At 45.5% G+C, this 16,399-nt stretch overlaps 1 protein-coding gene across 1 annotated transcript in view; it reads right to left on the reverse strand.

The window, feature by feature from the left end:
- Positions 1-15,132, reverse strand: part of LOC119395996 (venom serine carboxypeptidase) — a 29,850-nt gene extending 14,718 nt beyond the window's left edge. Inside the window, exons 1-2 of the mRNA XM_049416853.1 lie at positions 14,977-15,132; positions 9,421-9,552 (exon numbers count right to left, since the gene is read on the reverse strand). Coding sequence (XP_049272810.1) covers positions 9,421-9,467 — 47 coding nt within the window. The 5' untranslated portion in view covers positions 9,468-9,552; positions 14,977-15,132. The remainder of the gene's footprint in view (positions 1-9,420; positions 9,553-14,976) is intronic.
- Positions 15,133-16,399: the final 1,267 nt, after the last annotated feature.

A 16,399-nucleotide genomic window follows, 5' to 3' on the forward strand; every position in this document is an offset into this window, starting at 1 on the left:
GTAAGGGTGTGCGATAGTGAAATTTAGAACCAAATCGAATACGAATCGAATAGTGATCATACCGAATCGAATACGACATCGAATACTATTCGAGTAGTTTTCGAATAGCAAGGCAACCATTTTCAAAACGCGCCTCGAATTCTACAACTTTTTTATTTCAGACAAATATTCACAAATTTGACGAAGCAACATTACCGTTAACTTTAGATGACAAAAGATACCACAGTTATGTGAACTGAGGTAAGCTCGTATACAGTAGCGACTAGAGCGTTCGAGGTATTTTTTAACTGCAGGATGAATACAGCAGTTGCTGCAGTATTCGAGGTGGTGCTTTGTCACTAGATTTTAAATAATACCAAGGCCTAAAAGGTAAATAATGTTTCATGAATGAACTTTATGAATCTCACGATAATGATAGTAGAGCGAATACACATTCGCTTCGGCGACACTGGAGTTTAAAGGACAAAAATTCTTCATCTGGTGATCAGGCAATTTTATATTGTCCAGTAAGACCTTAAACTGCATGCATCTTCGCAATTCATTAATTAAAAAAAAACACCATATCATTCGCTCTTCCGACGTGTTGTTCCTTTGGGGTTTTCCCGTCGGTGCTGATTATTCGAAAAGCAATAAGAATATTCGGTAACTCAAATATGGGCTATTCGATTAGTGTACGGAATCGAATACAACGCTATTCGATTCGTTATTCGAAATTTTCGAATATTAGCACACCCTTACTATTTTTCTATTTTATTATCTTTAAATTTCAGGAGATAGCTCTTTGAGATAGGGGTATAAGGAGAAAGGTCGACATTTAATGGTTTGGTATCAGTAATAAAAGAGTCCTTAGCTCTAGAACTGTAAAGGTCCTCTTTACGCTCCGTTCTCACTTGCCACATATATAACTCCCTTTAAAGATACACGTTAACTCCCTTTTCGATATTATTGTACTCTCTTAGGAAAGTCGTAGAGGCGCGACTGTTCAAAAGAGAGTAAGCATGTAACTGTAAAAGGAGTTATATATGTGGCGAGTCAGTGATCACCAAGAACGGAGCGTACAGAGGACCCTTACAGTTCTAGAGCTAAGGACTCTTTTATTACTGATACCAAACCGTTAAATGTCGACCTTTCTCCTTATACCCCTATCTCAAAGAACTATCTCCTTAAATTTAAAGATAATAAAATAGAAAAATAGTAGGGGTGTGCTAATATTCGAAAATTTCGAATAACGAATCGAATAGCGTTGTATTCGATTCCGTACACTAATCGAATAGCCCATAGTTTCAGGTACGCATTTCTTCGGGTGTAAGGGCCACTTGTGTTCACATAACAACAACAATGTAAGCAAGGCTGGGCAAAGATACATTGAAATTGTATCGCGATACGATACAAGATACTTGGGCAAGAAGTATTTGAGATATAGATACAAGATACGCCCTGAATAATTGTATCCGGTACGATACTTCCCAATTGTATCTTAAGATACTTCGATACATTTGCAAATTTTCTATTGTAGATCTACATAATGAAGCAGCAAACGCCTATGTAGAAACGTGTTTACTTGAAAGTTTCTCAACTGCGACCAACTTCGTTTAATTTTAACAAAATAAATGTTTGTATCACAAGATACAAACTTTCTTGCTCAAGGTATACTAGTTTCATTCCTAAACAACATATTGGGGTTTGTTTGGCTGCTTAACATGACAGCTCTTTAACCGCTGCGCTGTTAGTGGTTCTTGCGTAACACTTCTGTAATTTATGGGTGTCGCTGCTCTACTTAGCGACCAGCTAGCAGGTTGCCATCTACTTGCAAGAACGTCATTAAGAAGCCTCCGCACAATTACGCAACTACCGCTGTGCAGTCTTACCTTGTCCGCAAGCGTATTTTTGCTTTCGTAATACCGCATCCACCGACAGGTGTAGAGCAGCAACAATGTTGGTAGCGATATTGTTTGCGACGCATCGTGTGAAGATGAACTACACAGTCGGCACTCACAATTCAGTACATAAAACTGCAGTGATTTTTCATATTTTACTTATCTGCTGGCGTAAACCGTTCGCTGGGAGCATATTCACTAACGTGCACTCTTTTACCATTTCTTAGAGAGAACCTGAGCTGCCAGGAAACGCCTCAGACGTGTTCAAGAAGCACAAGGCGCCGCAGGTTATCGCCTGCTATATTCACACTATTGCCACTTCTGGCTCTGCTACCTGCAGATTTGTAGCAATAAGAATATTTTAAGTGGACCTAGACGAAAGAAAACCAATATATTTAAATCAAGTAGCAAGGTGGTTTCGTACTAAACAATCAAAGTGAATAAGTGTACAGGGTGTTTCACGTAAGTAGAACCAAATATAAAAATGGGTTAATTGCCGCTAAATGAAACCGAAGGTATTTGGTTTACCGTGATGTGGCGCTTGTTATGGCATGTTTTGTACTAAACTTAACAGGTTAATTAAATAAGGTCAATTATGCGACATCTTAATATGCACTTTAGGGACAACTGTGCTTCGACACATCGTAGAGCGCATTTAAAAACGAACGATCCATTTTTTTTTCGCAGCGTACATGCTGCGTGGTGAATATTTTCGGGCTTTTAAAGAAAGTCCGCGAAATATGAAATAAAAGCAGGTTCGTAGACAGTTAAAAAATAATAATAAAGAAGAGAACGTATTTTAGCAGCAAGTTACAAATGACATATTACAATAAGCAGACGGGCTAAAAAGATGGCTTAAAGATTGCACTAAGCCGCGCAAAGTTCGATACACAGCGAAGCTGATCGGTCTCATGCATATTTATTGCTTTATCTAGGCATAACTTGGAAGTAGAGAGGTTGAACTTGGCTGTAGAGGCTTGAACTTGACTTGAACTTGGCTGTAGTGAGGTTGAATTTGGCTTGAACTTGGCTGTAACGTTACTGAACTTTTGCTTTAAGTTGGCTGTAGCGGGGATGAACTTCGCTGTTACGGCGCATGAAGACCGATCAGCTTATGACTAGGGCCAGTCTTCGTCTTTCGAGTAGAAGAGCCGGACGGCATCAGGCGCCTTCCATCGTCGTTGGCGTAGGCCTTCCATCGCTTCGGTGTCTTCTCGAAGCCGCCGTTACCTTTCCCGTTACCTGGTATCCTCTCGTTGTACGTACTCGGGGACTTCAGCTCACCGCCATCGCTTCGCAGCAATTTGTTAGGCTAACTGTTGCCTTCTTCATTTTTAGGGGACCAGTGAAAATAAAAATCCTAAGCAGAAGTAAAGATAGATTAGCTCGGGAACTATGAGAAGCATTTTTCATCACACAGAAAGGCGACGTGTGCATCAGCACCACATCTATATCATTGCATGCTAGTGAATTTGAGGTACTAAGCAAAAAGTGACAGCGTGCGCGAATCCCACCCCATCCACTGTTCCTCATGAATGCGCATGCGTTCCTTGTCTTTTATTGCTATAAAATGCTGTACGGTTGTTTCAATAAAAATAGTTGGAGTCAGCGCCTGTCCTGTCATGTAGTACCTTTCTTCTTGTCCTCGTCTAAAGTAGCGCTACAATATTTAAATAAAAATGTTTCACCAACTAGCCCCGCAACGTGTTTTGTCCAGTGATAAGTAGGGGAATTTACCCCATCTCTCTGGCACATACCCGTTTATGATGCAGACAGTTTTTTAGTTCGTCCGACAAGGAACGACTTGCTGAACAGCTTCGCTGTTATAGGTAATGTGCGGGATGCAAATGGAGGATAGCAATGAGAGCACTTGTGCTAAAATCAAATTATCATTGAAAGAACTTCTCTAACAATATAGCAGGAAGAACAAAGACACAGTACGTCAGAATATTCCCAGTTACGTAAATGCTTGTTATATTGCATCTAACGTCGGCACCGATAGTGGGACGGTTGCTAGAATCTCATTTGCATGTAAGACGATCTGATCGTACTTAGGTAAGTCAAGCTTACATCCACGAGATCATTAAAATCCCTGATGTGTGAAAGCCGCGAGACACAAAGCAGCCCCATTCTTGCATTCTTGAGACTTTGCAAGGAAGCACCACGCAAGACAAACTTGGATTGCGAAAGTATAGCGGCATCAGAATTTGTGCGAAAGACGCTGCACGCATATGAGTACGCAGCAGAGTGCAGTGGCTATAGGCACCGGGCGGCCGTCGTAAGGCGCCAGCAGCGCTCCTCCCGAACAGCGCCGCAAGCGGCGGCAGAGACAGCACTGGCATGTGAAGCAGACGACGCACAGTAGGCTCTGTTTACGTTGGAAACGGTATTCGAAGAGAAGCAGCGGCGTTTCTTGTTGAACCATCCGAAGTTGTACGCTATTGCGTTTGCCGTTTGGCGCCCAAGGCAAGCAGAAGCGGCAGCAACAGTATTCTTTTGAACAATGCACGTAGCCTTCGAGTTTCGAACATGTGTTCAGATAACAGGGCCTGTCGCCCTGTTATCTGAACACATTTTTGCGATCGTGGGCGCGTTTAAGGGTCGCCAACTCACCTAGAAAGGATGACACGTTACCCTTTCATATCTTCCCACCAAGGAGCGCCGTCGTAAAAGCAAACGAGTGATGTTCTTTGTGGGGTGCTGCGCTTTTAGGCGTTTGTTTTCGTTCGGAGGGCGGACCAGAAGGGGCACCATGCCTCCTCCCTTTCGGGACTGCAAACGAGACAGGTTCGATTGGCGACACGTTGTAAAATAAGCATCTTTGCATATTTTAACTGCCGAACTCGCTGTTCCGCACCGTTGTCTGGAGGGCGCCTCGCGGGAGGGCGAGTCCTGACAGCGCAAGTGCACCCATGGCGCTGCCAGTTATTTTGCGCTGCGGTTTTAAAGGCTTGATCAGCTGGCGTACGCGTTTTCGTGCGTCTGCTCTAGAGAAGGGTCGCCGATTGCACGAAGCAGGTCACGTGCACGCGATAAGCTACGATGTAGAGCTAGATGTAAGTAGCCCCTTTTCTATTTTTTCAATACTTTGTTATTCTGTCTACACGTTAACATTATCTCCCAACATTTAAAAAAGGAAAGCAGACGTCTCCCATTCGCTTTTCGTCTTTTTTTTACGCGATATATAGTTGTACTCGCACACTCCTGTTACCGTTTTGTTTTCTTTTCGATGCTTCGCCGTTCCTAATATTTTAACAGCTATGGTAATTTTCAGTCTGTGTATTTCACGTAGCCTGACGCAACGAAGGCCGTCATTGGCGACCGGTGCACGAGCAAGGCCGGCGTCGACGGCGATTGCAGACGGGTACCGATGTGCGAATATTCGAAAATTTCGAATAACGAATCGAATAACCTTCTATTCGACTCGGTACTCGAATCGAATAGTGCATATTCGATATACCGAACATTTTTAGAATAATGAGCACTGACGAAAAATGCCCGAATTAATGAGACGTTGGTACAGCGAGGGGTAACTTTTCTTGTTTTCATCACCGTATTACCTAGATGCATGAAGCCTGTGTACTTACGGGACTATCGACGCTATATTGATCACAGGATAAAGGCGCTTTTGCTTAAACCTCCAGTGTCGCTGATGCGACAGCGTCATCAATCCACTACATGACATGACTCATGACACTTGCTTAATACTTATGAATCAGTTTTATTTAAAAGCTGTTGAAAAAGTACCACCTCGAAGACTGTAGTCGCTGCTATATTTCAGCCAGCAGTTACAAAATATTTCGAAGGCTCTATAGTTGCTGCTGTATACGCGCGTGCCTCATGTTAAATAATTGCGGCATTTTTTCTCGGTTAAAAGTAATCGTAATGTTTCTTTGTTAAAGCTTGTGAACATTTGTTTCAAATGAAATGTTGTGGAATGCTTGGGCTGTTTTACAAATTGTTACCTTACCCGCCTAGAGCTGCTGTGAAAATGGTTGTCTTACTATTCGCACAGTATTCGATTTGCATTCGTATCCGATTCGGGGTCATCACTGTTGGATTCGTATTCAATTCGGTTCTGAAATTCGCACACCCCTGCATTTTGGCAGGGCAGGACACAAGCGACGAGAGCGCAGTGACGCGCAGTCAACGTCCAGCCCCGCGTCCACGCAGCAAGCGCCTGCCCCTTTCCGGCACCCACATGCCATTAGTTCTCCGCTTCCACCGATAGAGGCACCACCAGTCCAAACTCGCCCCGCGCCCGGTGCTTATGAGCAAGAGGCATGATATCAACACAACTAAAAAAAAAGAAAACATCTACAAAAAAAAGGTAGGCTGCGTTTTTGTTTAGATGACTCGAGCGCCATCACGTGACTCTGCTCCACCAATAGGGACGCCTAAACCTCATCACCTGTGCTCGCTGGAGCGCTCTGGCGTAAATATACAAATATGCCACTGTCGTTAGTTTTATTCGGGTGGCTTAGTGGCAACAATATCAGCTTGAGAACTAGAATTCCGGTCGACGTTTATTGTTTCGCACGGTGGTGCTTTTATGGCAGTATCTTGTATCTTAAGGTACACGATACATTGCTGAATGTATCGGAAATACAGATACAGATACTCGTTTTGCGAGACGTATCGCGATACAGATACAAGATACCAAAGAGTATCTAAGATAGTATCTAAGATACATGTATCTTCGATACTGCCCACCACTGCCCTTCACATAGCTCTCAGGATGCACCACATCGAACGACTCGTCGAACGTGGTAGTACCTTCAGTAAGGTGATCATACGTAATAGTACACTGCAAATTGAAGCTAAGTGAAGACAAATTTATTATGCAGGAGGTTCAGTTCATCCAGAGCTCGATGTATCTCGCTCTTTCCAAGCCCATAGTTGACACACATGGCAAAAACAAGTGGTGTACACTGCTGTGTATATTGCGTCTCAAATGTTTAAACACACACACAGACACACACACACACGCACGCACACACACACACACACACATAAATGTAAAACATAGCTTCGGCCACTTGAGAGCTGCATGCTTCAAGCATGGTACGAGTCTTACCTTTTTTCTTCATCCGTCAAGGTGTGCTTTCTACGCGGGAAGAGCTTCGTGAAGAGCACGGTCCAAATGACGAAGAAAAGCAGTACTAGGCTCTTCATGTTTGAGTTGTTTCAATGGAAGTTTATATTCGACATGGACAAAGGCTGCCAAACGGGACAGAAAAAACGGAACAAAACACAATCATAACAGAAAATCTATGTGCAGTATATGCGATACTGAACAACAAAATGAGTTCACCGGCAGCACAGGGGCGTAACCAGAAATTTTTTTCGGGGGTGGGGTGGGGGGGTCAACCATACTTTATGTATGTTCGTGCGTGCGTTTGTATGTGTGCGTGTATATATATGCAAGCAAAACTAAAAAATTTCGGGGGGGGGGGGTTGAACCCCCCAACCCCCCCTTGGCTACGCCTCTGCGGCGGCGTCTCGCACAGATTTTGCAAACACCACCTCATCCCTCCTAACTTTTGTGAATTAATGCAGCCACTCCACTCGCACTTCTACCTCCTTAGACTTAGCGGCGAATTCGAGACAAATGCTGACCTAATTTCTGTCGCGTAAGGAGCCAGAGGAATGCGGCCGTACCGCTGCAGTTAGCTCTTTTTGACATATATTACGCACATACGCATAAATCACCCTAAATGAGACTTGCTTCCCTGTTCCAAGCACCAGCGCTTTCACGCTTCCCTTGCGTTGGATGCGTGTATGCGCGTGGAACCACCCTGGCTGCACGTAACGAGAATGACGTCAGAGTTTCGGCGCAAGTATCACTTGTCGTGGTACCCGGGACGAAAGCAATGAGGTCTACGCAGTCATGGCCAACATCATCGCACGTAAGCCGGCAATTACTCTGTGGCCAGCCCCGCTTTAAGAAATAGACACGCCTTTCCTTTTTTTTTTCTTGCGCAGAAAATACGCTTCAAGCACGCTCAAAGTAGTAAATGAGGAAAAGTACGTAGCAGCGAGGAGGATCAGAGGAGAGCACCAAAATCAATATAATGGCTTAATAATGAGAAGTGCGCGCACGTGTGTATGTGGGTGATGTCATCTGCAAGGTACGTCGGCCATCCAAAATCCGTCATACTAATTGAAAAAGCGCACGAAAGCGACCAAGCCCTGTAGAGCGAAGAGCAACGGCGTTCGCGAGAGCGGTGCGACGATCTTTAAAGAGCGCCACATACGCGCACGTCGCGCCATCTATGTGGTCACTAAGGAAGCATGCTGAATTACATGGTGTATATAAATAGCTCGCCGTTAGCAGGCTGAAAGACGGTGCTGTCGTGGCCTAACGTCTAACGCGGCGGGCTGCAAAGCGAGAGGTCGCCCGTTCGATTCCGCGCGTCGGAAAGAATTTCTGAATTATTTTTCTTTGTGGCTTTTCTATATATATACACACTTATACATATACGGTGAATGACGACGACGGGGACGGACATTTTCCAGCCGAGACTGTCCATATAATTGCTATCGCAATAAAAACAAAACAAAATTCGAGTCGCATTTAAAAATTCAAGTTTTCTCTCACAATAGGTCGAATCAAACCTGCCTCATATATATTCAAGTAATTTCAGTGGGACACGGTCCACGAGCGGTCAGCGCGCGTGACAATATACGGAGTGTTGCCTCAGTGTTCCAAGGTGCAACCCCTCGGGCGTCGAAATTCATAGAAAGATCCGAGATAAGTTTTGTGAGAATGTCGTTATCAAATCTGACGCTGCCAAACGCACCACGTTTTAACGTTTCGTCATTTTATTTGAAAGAATCAGCGCCGTGTATTCTGTTGCGTATGAACATAAATAGAATGCAATGCGCCATACAATGCGTCAGCGGCGAAATTCTTTGCTATATCGAGCGCTCCAGCGTAATGTACAAAAAGAGGTATACATCACAGAACAGTTTGGGCGTGTTGTAGAAGCGTGTCTGAAATTATTATTTCGTATGGCAACGCCTGTCCGTTAGACGTTCGCAATGGATTAGTTGTGTGTTATTTTCGCACGAAGGCTGATAACTAACGGAGTCATCTAACCGGTAGGGTTCCAACGGTAGCACGTGACTTGCGTTCCTCGCCGAACGCTTTGATGTGCACGCGTGCGCAAGGGCTATGGCACCGTGCTTCAAATGCAATTGTAGATGTAGACGTAGATGCTTCGGCTATTGGCCCACACCCATGCACCCTGCAATTGTTCTGTGGTGTTTCTTTGCCTAGTACGGTTTTCTTTCTGTCTTTTTAGTCAAGTTTATTTAATTTACGTACAGAGCCTGGAGTGACATTTATAACAGCGCAAGTGCAGCGGCAGAATAAGCCACTACCATTGGAGGAGGCGTGATGACGTACGAAGTCTCAGATGATCAGCCGACTTGCAGAAACAAAGGCGGCGTCATTGCACTGTAGTTCTTTCAGACACACGGGCGCCAGCTACTAACGTCCAATGACCTGCGACATTTGATCGGTTTTGGCTCGGCTTACCTTCGATCGATTTCGAACAAGTCGCATTCACTCTCACGAGTTGCCATGTGAACGCTCAGGCAGCGTGACGTAATGTCTGACGTCGTTCTAATTGAGAAGCAGACCTTATTTCTTGGCAGTCGACGATCATCGCTGAAAATAGAAAGGAAAACGATAAACATTATATACGTTTAGAGATGTTGGTCCATGTGTGAATAAATGAACAGATAAAGGAAAAAAAAACCGTAATTTCTGTAGGCCGAATGCAACATATACCCTAGCTGCGCCGCAGGAAAGTCGCAACGTTTCCTAAACTCTCTTTCGATGCTGCAGTCTGCTGAGCACCTAGTTTATCTGAGCTCGTTTCTGCAGGGCACTTTTTTTGGTGCCAAGGCACCTGTTTACATGAATAGATTGTAGGTGCAATATCGGCGTTCCACAAACATTATGTTTTAATAAAGTTATTTATGTTTAGCGCATAAACACCCCTAATCAGCGGTGAGCAGCACTTAACACCAGGACATGCATTTTTATGCATACAAGTGAGTGGGAACCCTCTAGCTCTTTATATTTTCCTTCAGTATAGGTTTCGCTACTAATGAGTCAATGTTACATGCAGTGGTGGATTAGAGAAAAGTGACAGTTTCGCCGCAAGGGCGAAGCACTGAATGCGACAGCAACAAATTGGAGTGTTATACGAAGCGAGGCCAGAAGCTGACTCCTTTAGGGTCCGATCACGCGTAACTCCCCGAAACGCTGGAGAAATGGAATACGGCCGCTCCAGGGAACGAAGCGGTTTTCGTGCCGTCTGTCGCCTCAACGCGAAGTATAAAAGCGGTGAACGGTACGTTCATGGGTAGGAGCCGTCTACCGATGTTTGTTTTTCAAACGTGCAAAAGTGCTTTTCTTCTTTTAAGAGTTATAGATTGTTTTGCAAAGAGCTGCCGAGGTTCTTTTGCAGGTAACCAAGCAAAATACCCACATATGTAGTGCTAGTAAAGCCAGCATTACAACTTACTAATGATACTAATGCAATGTGTGATGCTCCTCGTGAACCTGCATTCTTACATTTTTTTTAATATCAAGTAAGCAGTGCCGCGAAAACTGCTTACAGAAAGCAATGGCGGGCCCTCCAGTTTGGGACCGTTTCCCTGCGCGCGTGCTCTCTTGTTTTGTGCGAGCGTGTGTATGTATTTGTGCGACCCTCTTGAGCGAGGGATTGTTATTCGTTTTGGACGTGGGCAATCCATCCAACCGCAGCGACGTGCAACAGCTGTGCCGAATGCCCCGAGAGTGAACGGGGGAAAGGAACACTTCGAGACAGCGGAGAAATAGATGGAGAGGAGGAGGACAGAAAAAGTGCGATGGCCGTTGTCTGCCGGGGCCGACGCCTTCAAAACCGAGTGGTTTGCCTCGGGGGGATTCCGCGTTTTTCCAATAACAACACGTTTCTTGAACTTCGTATCGGGAAACCAACAACTGCGAGAATGAAGAAAAAAAGAAAGAAAAAAAAGAGAGAGAGAAAAAAAAGAGAAGAAATCACGAAAGCGAGGCAGTGCAAAAGCCGGCATCTCGCAGGTTCTCGTCTCGTAAAGTACACGTTATACTCGCACCTGCTCCCTGGTTAGAGTGAACTCGCGTATCGAGCGAGACGGATGAATTTTTTAACCAATAAATTGAGTTGTTTGAGAAAAAAATACAAACGATCAAACAGGCGAGAGAAATGGAAGTAAGGCTTCTGGCCGCGTTTGAAGCTGTGTACGTATTCTGACGAACGGGGCAGACGCGAACGAAATTATTCGTGTAATGGGTTGTTCTCGCTTCTTTTGCTTGACTGCGCGGCCGTGTTGATAAATCGTCAAACAGCCGTTGCAGGCTTGTTTCGAGCAGTCGCAGGCGCGGTTCAGTATGTCGGCATTCTCGCAGAAACGGAGAGCAAGACAAACGACTGTGAGGGCACGAAAATTTCAAAAAAAGCAAAATGGCGCGCGATATATAGGTTTAATGCACTTCTCGAACGTACGTGAGCACCTGCGTACGCACGCAGTATAAATGAGAGTTGACACGCTGTTTGAAATGGAAGAGTAGACTTCGTGGCAACACTGCGGTCTTATTTACGACATTGCTATAACTTCTCTTGGTTCTCTTTTTTTCGCACTGTAGCGCTTGCAATTCTAAGCGCGAATGCTTTACAGTGGTGTCTGTTTTCTTAGGTCCGATTTATCTAAATGTTAAAAACAGAAGGTAAAGTGAGCATATATATAATATTTTTTGTTGCTTCTATTATTCTTGCCCTACAAGGTAAAGGATGCCATGTGTGATTGCCACCGCTACTGCTCAGAGCGAATTCTGAAGCCAGAACTGCACTTGCGAGGCAGCTCGACCCCGGAACTGCGTCACCCACTCGGCCTGTGGCAAAATACCATCTGTGGGCTACACGACACGAAGGCGTTGCTGCAGGTTCCTAATGTGAGGCCTTTAAGGAACACTATGAATAACTCCCTTGTGTGTGTGTGTGTGTGTGTTTGTTTGTTTGTGTGTGTGTGTGTGTGTGTTATTGGTACGCATGTGATCACTGTATTTACCACAGTCATCATCCGACACCTGGACTAGCAAGCCAGGTGATAAACCCATCTAAGACTCCGGCAATATCGATAAACATATCTATCTACCTATCTCTATCAACCGAACTAGTTGGTTATGTCAGAAAAGAGTATGGCAGGCAGCCTGACACACTAACATCGGACTTTACATAGTTATTTTAAAAAAAGGCGCCCGGTGGTTAATGAGGTTCGGTAATTATTGATTGGGGTTTAGCGTCCCAAAACCACGACATGATTATGAGGGGCGAAATAGTGGAGGGCTCCGGAAATTTCGACCACCTGGGGTTCTTTAACATGACCCTAAATCTAAGTACACGGGCCTCGAGCATTTTCGCCTCCATTGAAAAAGCGGCCGCCGCGGCCGGGACTCGATCTCGCGACCTTCAGGTCAGCAGCCGGGCACCATAACCACTAGGCCACAGTGGCGGGTGGCAAATGGTGTACATAACTTACGAATAGCTCTCTGAATTCTAATCATGGTGTACAATTCATAATCAACAATTAACAGCGCGAAAAAAAGAGAGCAACGACGAGAGGCGACACGCGCATGCGCTGTCACCTTCTCTTCCTTTTTTTTTTATTAAATGCGAAGCATTTCTTAGCGAACCTTTGGCACTTTGAGCGTTTCTATCTATCTATCTATCTATCTATCTATCTATCTATCTATCTATCTATCTATCTATCTATCTAGCTAGCTAGCTAGCTAGCTAGCCGCCTAGGTCAGGGTGCTCTCATGGTCGCCTCCTTAAGTTGGTTTAGACCAAAATTGGCATGGGAGGGTAAGAGGTTTTGACGAATATGACTGTCTGGTCACGACATGAATAACGTGAAAGTCCTGTCGCGTACGTCGCCAAACCCTTTCCTCCAAACACGCGTGGCACATGCCCGTTTACCGCGGGCCACAGTGAACGGGTATGCGCGACAGGTGATTGACAGTTCAACCTACCCAGGAACGGCGAGAACAGACATTGGTAATTTAAATGCGACAGCCTTAAGAAAACCGACATCGGCAGCGTTGACCCGACGAATGGAAAGAATGAAAATTACGATCCCGGCAGGAATTGAACCCAAGCATTCTGCGTGGCAATCAGGTATTTTACCAGAGGGCCACGCCAGGTCTCTAAATTGGTTCGGAAAAACAGCCTATGCTGGCGTAATGTCGATGCAACGTCAATTGTGGTTGTGGTGTTGGCTATCTAATTTTGCAAGAAAGCAATAAAACACTACATGTGCACTCCTACGATACAGGTGTCATGTAAGGTTAACGTCTGTGGTTCAAGCGTTGGCTCCGTTTTTGTAGCAGTCTAATAAACATTACATTTGTATTCCTATGATTCAGTAAGCTATAGTGAAACATTGCTCGACCCCGGTTGAATACATTAATGAACCTTACTATGATATTCACTTGATTGCACCATAAAGTGCACTTAGTTTCGATAATAGTGACGCATGTACTCTAACGTGAGGGCAGACGTAACGTCGCACCATAAGTGACTCGTTAAACGCCAGTGTTGTCGACGTGCCTGGTAAGCCCACGACATGCACACAGCTACTACACTTACAAAAACGCGTCGATCCACCTCGTAACGCTTGGCTCCAAGCCATAAAATACAGCATAGAATAACTCGCTGACTGCTTCGCATCAAACCGATTCCCAAAACGCGTGGGATCTGCCGATTCTTTTAGATGCGAAGTATCTTAAGGCGGAGCTCAATCCGGTGGTGATGTGGTGGTGGTGGTGTGCGGCGTGACCACCCTTACTGCGCATGCGCATACCCTCTCCACACACCTCCTCTCCACTCAAGCTTTCCCCTCCCCCTCTCCAATTTCCCTCTCCCCTACCCCTCTCCACTTTCCCTCTCCCCTCCCCCTTCCCACTCTTCGTCTGAAACGCGGGCTAGACATGCCGAAATTTTCTCCTGCGCAAAGCCGCGATGAGCTCGAGCGCATGCGCGTCCCCTCCGCTCCTCTCTCCTCTCCCCTGCTGCCCCCCTCTCGCCCGCCTGTCGACCACGTTCCCCGCTCGCCCTGTGAGAATTAACGGCCAGGCTAGATGGAAGATACGACGCGCGTAGCGTCCCTCTTCGCGTTCCACGACGCGAGGTCGGTAGCATGCCCAACGAACGCCAACGGAACGCGATCGTGCAAGTGCTCCGGCTTCGCATCGCCTCATGGTCCCCTTTAGCGGGAGATGGTGTAATTTTTTCTTTTTTTTCATGCTGTTATTCGTTCACTGCGAGTCAGAACCCACTCACCCGCCAACAAGCCTTAACAAAGTTGTTGTATGAGTAAGGGTGGCATATATGTACCAAAAAATGTAAGACATGCATTCGCGCAGAACTGCAAGCTACACCGCTGCATTTTTCGTGACTATCCAAACTAATGGTGCATCCAACGCGACAACGCTTTGTCACTTCGTTAACCTCTGATGGTACATCGCGGGCCTCATAGCCGAAAAAGAAGAAAACGCAAATCAAAGCACAGTTCTCTGAACAGAGCCCTAATGATTGTGCAATTAGTGCTTGGGCATACCGGCGATGGTTATAATAGAACGCTCACCGTGAACCCGGTTGAACCCAAGCTCTCGATGAAATTGAGTCCGCGAATCATCTTTTGAAAAGCAGGAAAGCCCGTTCCCAAACATTTTCGATTGAGTCCGGCCTCTTTCTTGTTGGCAAACTCCAGTATGCATTAATTTATTCCGCTCAGTAAACGTTATTTATAGTGTTACATATTACGGCGCTCCCCATAAAATGCCTGATCAATGAATGAAATTCAGATTTACGGTTGTCGCTACATGCAACTGGAAGTATACACACGCTTGAAAACGCGCACGCACGGTTGTTAAACGAGTATCTTTCAACAGTCCGCAAGCCACATGAGTTTTAAAATTGCGATTCAATAGCTGTTCTATAGATACGATCACTGTACGAGATAGGCATTTAGTAACGAATGCGGAAACACCGCCACTCACGTCTTGTGCGGTTGACCTTTCCGCGACGGTGTACGTGAAGCGACATGCTCGCCTGCCGCCAGCAGCGAGTGTGCGCAGCCTACGAAGGACAACAAAAATATATCCGCGTATCCTGGAGTTTGAACTGCCACAGCTACGCAGACGTCCTCATTCCTGTTGTGCAGCTGCCACTATTCGTCACTCGGCAAGGGCGCCCTCTATCAGGTATTTCAAGCAGCGCGGCCGCCGCGGCGCTTCTCTCGGGCAATGTAAACGCATGAGTGACTACTCAGTTTCACAGTCATCGGCATTTTACTGTTATTACTGTCGTTAAAAGACACAGCGCAATTGTTTTAGCCGACCATCAGGTCCGTAGCCAGGGGGGGGGGGGCTACCTCCGAAATCTGTGTGAAATATGTGTTTTTACCAAAAATAAATAATGAAAATAAGTGTTTTTCTCAAATAGTCAACGTTTTCAGCAAGTGCCCTACCCCCCCCCCCCCTCCCCGCCGAAAAAAAATTCCTGGCTACGGGCCTGCCGACCATCATTAGCATCACTCTGAACCGGCACGCGGTCTCTTCGTCCTCTTCTTCACCTTCTGCTTCGCTCACAGAACACGGGCGCCGATTTGTGCGGCGTGAAATATGCAATAACTCTGATGACCGAAAGAACGAGTACAGAGAAAATAGACAGAAAGAAAGACAGAAAAAGATAGAAAAACAGAGAAAGCAACAGACAGAGAGGGAAATATATAGAAAGAAAGATACAGAAAGATATAAATAAAGAGCTAGCGAGAGATACAGAAAAAGAAAGAAATAGACACAGAGAGAAAGAGATAGAAAAAAAAACAGAGAAAGAGAGAAAGACAGTAAAAGAGAGGAAGAATGAGAGAGAAAAATAAAGAGAAAAATGAAGAGAAAAATAAAGAAGGACCTCACAGCTCCGTACTTCCGTCACGCTTGGCAGGCACCACTAGTGCGAAGCTACCTTAATCTTTCTTGATTTTTTCTTTAGATTCGACGTCGGTAATACGGCGGTGGCAGTGGCGATGACGACGACGTTGCTGAACCGAGACTTGACCGCCAACTGCTCCTCCTGGAATTTCTCTTTCGACGTCATATTTACGTCACCGTGAATCAGGTATAGCGCAGTTGCTCGCAGGGATGTCGGGAAGATGTCGACACAGAGGCTTGCGCGCCGTTTGTGAATACGGTGTTTCGTTATTCAACGCATGCTCTCCCCTACTTCCCGGTTTAATCGCTCTACAATCGCTCGCAATCTACCACGTGGTTGCGCTGGCACTGGCGTCGATTTCACACTGAAATACCCGAAACATCTATCCGTATTTACATGCTCTGCACGTATTTTCGTCGCATCTGAAGTTTAACACGAACGAGTAGCAAGATTCCCAAGATCAAACAAGTGCTTAAATATACAGGGCCA

This window comes from Rhipicephalus sanguineus, chromosome 6 (assembly GCF_013339695.2).
Source record: "Rhipicephalus sanguineus isolate Rsan-2018 chromosome 6, BIME_Rsan_1.4, whole genome shotgun sequence".
NCBI lineage: Eukaryota > Metazoa > Arthropoda > Arachnida > Ixodida > Ixodidae > Rhipicephalus > Rhipicephalus sanguineus.